The sequence below is a fragment of the Megalobrama amblycephala genome, linkage group LG4, assembly GCF_018812025.1.
Source record: "Megalobrama amblycephala isolate DHTTF-2021 linkage group LG4, ASM1881202v1, whole genome shotgun sequence".
Taxonomy (NCBI): domain Eukaryota; kingdom Metazoa; phylum Chordata; class Actinopteri; order Cypriniformes; family Xenocyprididae; genus Megalobrama; species Megalobrama amblycephala.
The window spans coordinates 15334362-15342029 of NC_063047.1; the positions used below are offsets into that span (position 1 = coordinate 15334362).

The 7668-nt window shown below is 36.7% G+C and overlaps 2 protein-coding genes across 2 annotated transcripts; one reads left to right on the plus strand and one right to left on the minus strand.

Annotated features, from left to right (window-relative positions):
• The first annotated feature begins 327 nt into the window (after positions 1-327).
• Positions 328-2872, plus strand: iscub (iron-sulfur cluster assembly enzyme b). The gene is made up of 5 exons (XM_048187884.1): positions 328-483; positions 949-1062; positions 1626-1736; positions 1910-1988; positions 2152-2872. Exons 1-5 carry the CDS (start codon positions 388-390, stop codon positions 2244-2246), a joined length of 495 nt encoding a protein of 164 aa, XP_048043841.1. The 5' UTR covers positions 328-387; the 3' UTR covers positions 2247-2872.
• A 1055-nt stretch (positions 2873-3927) lies between these two features.
• Positions 3928-6489, minus strand: tmem119b (transmembrane protein 119b). Its single transcript, XM_048187868.1, has 2 exons — positions 6278-6489; positions 3928-5105 (listed from the first exon to the last, which is right to left on the minus strand). The coding sequence occupies exon 2, from the start codon at positions 5090-5092 to the stop codon at positions 4214-4216; it is 879 nt and encodes a 292-aa protein (XP_048043825.1). The 5' UTR covers positions 5093-5105; positions 6278-6489; the 3' UTR covers positions 3928-4213.
• Positions 6490-7668: the final 1179 nt, after the last annotated feature.

Sequence of the window (7668 nt, forward strand, 5' to 3'; positions counted from 1 at the left end):
ACATTTATACTATTATTTAAGATACACAATAAATCCACCACGGAAGATGCAACGTTTCAACAAAGGAAAATGCATTAGATATAGAAGTAAAAAAAAAAAAATCAGTAATGAGAAAATTTAATAATGCTATAAAAACTGCATTAAAGAACAGAATCTAAAAGCGTATGAACTGTTCAAGTTAAATAAGAATAATAAAGAGTATGCATATAATAATATTACATGTATATAAACGTATATATATATAATAAAGGTTTAAAACTAAACTAACGTGTGCATAAAATTCGGGCTCCACTTGTCTCATATCTCGCGATGGTTGTTGAAAAGTACGAGACTGAACGGCGTATAAATCCGCTATTTGAGTTTCAAGTGCGTCATTAGAGAGAGATCATGGCGGCTCTGCTGGTGAAAAAATGCGCGTCTCCGCTATTTCTCAAAACACTTTCAGCTCCACAATTGAGGATGCCATGTGGCTATCACGAAAAGGTAAGCTAGTATGACTCATGTCAATCGACTACTAAAGTTTTTTTCCTTTGTCCTCATGTATTTCATGTGGCTTCCTATGCGGTTGATTTCCTGTGATACGTATTGACAGTAATTGGCACTGTAATATACATCGGACAAGCATGTTTCGCATGGTTTCGTTTTAATTCTTTACGTCAGTTCAGTAAAATCTTGTTTCATATCACATTTAGTATAAGCTGAGTAATTAAAGAATTTACTTGTTTCTTTAAATGAGCCCAGGACTTCCATGTAACGCATCATCTTTTGAAATGATCACAAAAACATTATTTATTTTATTTTACGAATGACAACTTTGTAATTTGATGGCAAAATGAGGACAAAACTAACTAGGAAATTGGGGGCCATTGGCCATTATTTATTTCTCTTGTATAACAGTGACTCAACTCAATTGCCCCCACCCCCAAAAAATGTATTTTTATTTTGAAGGTTGTGGACCACTATGAGAACCCAAGAAATGTCGGATCTTTGGATAAAAATGCCAAGAATGTGGGCACAGGGTTGGTTGGTGCCCCTGCATGTGGAGATGTGATGAAACTGCAGGTAATCAGTCTTGAATTAACAATAGGACTTGTGAATGACTGCTTTACTGTTCATCCCAAGTATTTTTTTTTTTTTTTCCTTCTTTTTTCTCCCAAGTGATTGGGTAGGACTGTAGGCTCACTGACTGTCATTTATCATTAAGTAGGTGAATCTTGCAGGATCTTAATTCTCCTTAATATGAAGCCTCAAATTGGATTGAGGATTTAAACCGGATGAATCTGCATTAAATAATTTATATAAAACATATTTAATGAATAACCAATTATATATATATATATATATAAACACTAAATTAATTATTGATCACAAGATTCTGTTCTTTAATGCAGTTTTTATAGCATTATTAAATTTTCTCATTACTGATTTTTGTTTTTCATATAAACTTTCTCACAAAATTAAACATTAATTTGATGGCCATTTTTTCCCAAATGATTTATTATTATTATTAGTTTTTTTTTTTTTTTTTTTTTTTTTTTTTTGGCATGCCAATCTGCTATCACCACCCTTCACACAGTGGTCATATATTTAATGAACTGAAGTGTGCTGTTGTTTTTCCCACCTAGATTGAGGTGGATGAGGCTGGGAAGATTGTGGATGCCAAGTTCAAAACCTTTGGCTGTGGCTCTGCTATTGCTTCCAGTTCCTTGGCTACCGAGTGGGTGAAAGGCAAATCTGTAAGCAAAAATGATCACAATTTCTAGTAACAGTTATTATTGCTTTGGCTTAAATGTTTATCCCCTTTTCCAATCTGTATAGTAACAAAGCTTTATTGATTTGTAACTGAACATTTTCCTAATAAATGGTGGTATTGAACCTAAAAATGATCTTTATTTGCTTGCGTGTACAGATTAATGAGGCCCTCACCATAAAAAACACTGATATTGCTAAGGAGCTTAGCCTTCCACCAGTCAAACTGCACTGCTCAAGTAAGATTTCCTAATTAATCTATGCTTGTACAATATTTTCTAGCATTGTATTTGCTGCTCAGGTTGACATTAACATTAAACATTTATATTTAAAATACAAATCTTAATTGTATGTTTGAGATGTTTCTGTTCTGTAACTGTCCTGGTTCTCTGTGCTTTGCAGTGCTGGCAGAGGATGCCATTAAAGCAGCTTTGGCAGACTACCGCCTGAAACAGGAAGGTGAACAGGGTGAGAAGATTGCCATGTCCCACAACTAGGAGGTGCACTTGATCCTCTAAATCAGTGGTTCTCAACTGGTGCTTCACAACCAAATGGGGTTTCAGGTCTCTTCTGACTGGATCGTGAGCAGCAGTAAAATAAAACCATGCTCAATGCAGTGTTAAATTCCTAGCATTGTTGAATATTGACTTGGAAGAGAATAATGCATTTCTTTTCTTAAATTATGCAACGACACTGATTTTTGCATATTGTTTGGTCTACACAGATTATGGTAATTTTAATAAATCTCAGTGTTAGGGTTTGGGTTACCATTTGATGTCCAATGTAAACTCTAGGTCTTGAAACAAGCAGTTGAGAACCACTGCTCTAAAGTTTAGACCAAAGCTCTCCAACTCTTGCACTGTAGCCAGTCTTTTAAACGCACAATGTAAAAGCACTGACCAACTGTTACAGTTTAAGCCATACTTGTTTAGATATGTTGATGTAATGAAAGGAGTCATAAGTGCTTTCACTTGCTAGCTGAATGCGCACACAAATGTTGTTCTGTTATTTTAGATGGAAGGAATGAAAATGCGATTCTGATGGTGACTTATCCTGCTGGGCTTTTATTCATTGTCCTTTCAAATGTCCATATGTTAAATAAATAAAGCATATTTAAAAACCAGGCATGTTGGATTTAATGCTGCATATCCATAGGGTCAATAAATATGAAGCACATTTACAATTTAAATTTAAATTTATGAACTGATTTTGCATTATACTTGGTGTCAGCATAACTATTATGTTTTTTTTCCACCGTGATCCATTTGGCTTAAACTATTCATAAGAGCTTTAGAAGACCTATGATGAAAAAAAAAAAAATCACCATAGATGGCGCTGTTTTATTCTAGAAGATATATGGTGAAACAATCACCGTAGATGGCGCTGTTTTGCCACTAATGCTGAGTTCTAAAATAAGAACCGAATTCTCAGTAGCACTGTTTTTGTCTCATGCATTAACTTGTGTAAATGTACTTTCACTTTGAGTAAAACTCAATAGGATATTTGTTTCATGAACTGTAAGGGTCTAAACAGATCGCCACAATAGATCTGAAACACACTACTGGTTGTGGTGAGTCAAGTAATAGCATTGATCAGCATTTATTGACTTCATTTTAAAAAATCTAGATGGCTTTTTATCTTGAAAATTTAAATAAGTATGAATTCTGGTCAAGTCCCATAAAGATGCAAATAGTTTATTGAGACTATTGTGTTCCTTAAGTACTTGTTGAGACTATAACTGATCTTAGACTAAACTGTTAGAAAGGTGGCATGGGACTTGGTGGCATTCAGCAGCTGTGGCTGAATACCTCTAGACCTTGAAAGGAAATATTTATAACCAGTATATGTAAACAATAACCTGGCTCACAGCAAAGCTTTTCTACACTGAGGCTCCTCTCCTTAATTGGAATAGCAAATGTGCTTGTTTTACTTTTTGGATGTGTGTGTGTTTGTCGCACATTGCAAAGTTGTGAGACATTAGAAGAGAGATAACATTAAATAGACATAAAGTAGCGTTTTTCGCTTATAAGCCATCACAATCTACGTCACCCTTCCAGTTTTCATAAATGTCGCTTATAAAAGAGAGTAAAGGAAACAAGAATAAAGAGCATTTCTGATTCAGGGTTAATCTGGGTTAGTCATCAACATGTAGTCAAACAAAAAGAGATTCATGACAACTAATGTTTAAAATGCCATTTTTATGTTAAAGTCTTGCCCAATAGGCATCCGTTCGTATAATTTACACTTAAGTAAATTAAAATACTAATTTAAAGCAGGGTACATTTGTATTTGGTACATCAAAGAAAACAGTCACAAACAACATTAAAGCCATATATTTTCCTGAAAAATCAGATCATTTCAATGAAACTTCATACTACATTTAGTTTCACAATGTGTCCAAGAAATACACTTTGGTCTCTATTTATGTCTAAGTGTTTCCTTTAAGACTTTAAAAATGTCCACACTAAAATGCTGTTTTCTCTTCACTGATAAATGGTGAGTCTGAAGTAGCAACTTCCTGTTTGTTTTCTTGTATCTCCGAATTCTCTGGCCCACATGGATGTTTGCTCTCTTCAGGGGGCCCAGAGTCCAAAGGGTCAGTCTTTTCCATGTCACAAGCAGGCACGCTGTCCTGGGACCTGCTGGGGCTGCTGTTTTCCACAGAATCCTCATTGGCAGACTGATTTGTGGTCTTGTCCTCTAGCGGGCCACAGCTCTTCTCTTGACTCTTGTCGCTCTGAGGACATTCCTCATCATCTTCAGGTTTTCGATCTTCTGCCGTTTCATTCTTCTCCTTCCATGGAGCCTTGACTGGGGTTCGGAGGTTCTTGGTAGCCTGCATGATGTCCTCTTGGAGCTGCTTGGCTGAATTCACCGGCTCCTCACTGGAGCTGGTATTGGCATTCTCCGGGACTTCGTTGAAGAAGCGCACTCCTCCAGTCTTGTCTCGCTCGTCCACGTACATCTTGGAGGGGAAAGCGCAAGGGTAGTAGGTGCTGACTTTATGTCGGCGACTCAAGATGGCAGCCGAGCAGAGGATGGTGAGGATGAGAAGTAGTAAAGTGGAAATGACGATTATGGGAAGGTGGTTCTCTTGTAAGAAATCCACCACCTGATCCAAGAATGATTTGCTATGTTTTTCTCCATATATGGAGGTGGTCTTTACCGATTCATTGAGGAAGAAGGAAATGCTAGGTGTGGAGATCAGGTCTGTGCTCTCAGAGTCCCACTGCCCACTGCCCTCCACAGAGTCGTTGGAAATGACTGGGGTGCCATTAGCGGTGTGTCTGGTTAGCAGAGTGACAGACAGGCAGATGAGGCATCGGAGAGCTGAGTGGTCCATCCTGACTGAATACCTGAGGTTGGTAAAAAAGGCATTTTAGTTACTCCATTTTACATCTTTAAACCAAAAAAAAAAAACATTCTAGCTAACCGACGTGCAGAAATTTAGCTGACATTTGTTGGCAAGGTTCTTGAGTTATGAATGAACATTCTTCAAGTAATGCTAATAGATTGTTTGGTTCAAAGTTATATTTGACACCGTTTCCTGAAATTTTGCTAAATATTTAATTTTCCCTTTACATTCAGAGAACATTCAGAAATAACATGTTTTCATAACTCAAAATGTTCTTAAAACATATTTTGTTAGCTGTGATGACCAACTTGGACTCACTGACTTCAACGACAAATAGTTAAAATCAAAAACATTTATTCACTGCAGTTGTCTTTCCTGTGGTGCAATCAAAGCACAACATGGAAACATCATTGGATTCTGAGCCAGATTCTTTACTGTATGTTCGTAGCAACTGCAGCTGAACATCTGTGCCATGTCTGCCGGTAACACTTTACGATAAGGTTCGATTTATTACCATTAGTTAATGCACACATCATGAATTAACAATAAACAAGAATTGAGCAGGATTTATTATTCTAGTTAAATGTTCATTTTAAAAACATTACTAAAGTTAATTGTTCATTTGTGTTTGTTCATAAGTATGTATTTTGAAAACAGCTGGTGAACCAAAAATGATGATGATTTGTTTCTTTAAACAAAGATCTTTCATCGGAGGTCTCTCCGCTCTGTGCCATCTGTGCTCATGCTGACGACTACAATCATCACTGGGCATTTGCTGCACAATGGAAATAGTATCAAGCTCATGTAGTGCCTCATTTTCCAACACACACACACAAAGCAATAATATTAGTTTCTATCAGTGTTTTTATGCCAGCTTCAAAGCAGTTCCAAATGTATTAAAAAATTCTGTCCTCAGCACATGAACTTCCTTTTATGTAAATCTCTGTCTTAAAAAGTAAGGGTCAACTTGCCAAAGTCAACAGTGAGAGTCTATTCTGTGTCACAGAATCTTTTGAACAGTTTTAAACTTAGTTAGCCACATCTGGACATGGACCTCTTAAAGCTGTGCATTCCTGTAAGGCAAGTCATCTGTCTATCATTACATGGACAGCAACGACATTACTAAAATAGAAAACAGACAAAAGAAATGTTGAAATCTAAATTCGTACTTACTTTCAAGTGCTGAAGTTCTAAAAGTTCATGCCGCCCAGAGATGATCTAACATGGAGAAGAAAGCTTCTGCTGTTTCCTCGTCTCAAGCTGAATGTCTGTTGTTACAGACTGCACGATGAAGAACAGTTGGATTGGTGAGGGGGAAGAAACTCCTGTTCTCCCCTCCTCCTTCTTTTTCTTCTGCTTCTACTCTGTCCCAGAAAGACTGACTGGGCCAGTTCCAGACACACTGTTCTCGTTAAAGGCTGGTTGGGGGAGAGCCGAGTTTTTTTTCCCCCTGCCTGTGCACTGGAGAACTTCAAGCCACCAGATGTATCACAGATTGTTTCAACAAACTGGGGAGACTCTAAAGAATATTCTCCAGATTTTTAATTTCATCCAGTATCTTGAACATAAAACCCATTCTTCTAACCATTAAATCTGAGGATGAAATACAGACATTGATGGTCTGTTGTAAAATACTTAAGGTTTGTGTTTGGTCTTCAAACAGAAGCTATCAGGTCCCTGAGGAAGAGGTTTTTGTTTCCTGTGCTCACATGATTCGGGGGAGAGGGCACATGAGCCACTGCTGGAACAATCGAAAGGGTGCTGAGAGCAGAAATATATAAGGCTGCTTTGGCAAACCTCAAACCAAAGAATATCAATATAATGAGCTGAAAATGATGGTAAGACTAAAAGGTAAATGTTTTTATTATTGGAACATTTCAGTGTTTGTCTGCAGGAACATATGTCCTATCTTATAATCCTCTTAGAATTAGTTTTCAATATGGCAGCCCTTTGAGGCATCTTGGACTTTTAATGATTTGTCAAGACATCGTGAAAACATCTGCGTTAAGAGCACCTAAGCTAATCTTGAGAGAGTTGAGGATGAAGGATGTCTTTTTTTTACTGCAAAATAATAAACCTTGCAGTGAACAGACTTAAAATAAGGTACAATATGTCTTTACATGCAGTAACAGTAAGTGAAAGATAATGTCTTTTACTAGGAATCTTGGGATAATGTAGCGGTTTTGCATTAGCCTGAAGAGGTTTATTTTACAATAATGATTTAAAAAAAAATACAAATGTGGGGAGGAAATCTTGATCTAAATAATTTTACCTGTGTATATTATCTTAAATCTCCTACAAATGAAAATATTCATCAGAAAATACAAGACTATTAGCCTAGCAACAACAAGAACATTGAAACAAAACAATGAAGTCCTTTGAAGTAATTTTCACTAAAATATTAGTAGGAATATTGAGAAATATCTGATCGATGAAAAGGACGATTGATCAGAATCAAGTATTCAAGATAGTTAAACGATAACAATTCATACTGGTAAACGTAACAGCATTCAGGTTGACATCATTGTCCTACAAGCCCCAAGAAAATGACAGCAAACTTCATG

Coding starts and splice junctions, on each gene's coding strand:
- iscub (XM_048187884.1), top strand. CDS start 388: ATGGCGGCTCTGCTGGTGAAAAAATGCGCGTCTCCGCTATTTCTCAAA. Junction 484..948: donor CATGTGGCTATCACGAAAAG/GTAAGCTAGTAT, acceptor TTTATTTTGAAG/GTTGTGGACCACTATGAGAA. Junction 1,063..1,625: donor GAGATGTGATGAAACTGCAG/GTAATCAGTCTT, acceptor TTTCCCACCTAG/ATTGAGGTGGATGAGGCTGG.
- tmem119b (XM_048187868.1), bottom strand. CDS start 5,092: ATGGACCACTCAGCTCTCCGATGCCTCATCTGCCTGTCTGTCACTCTG.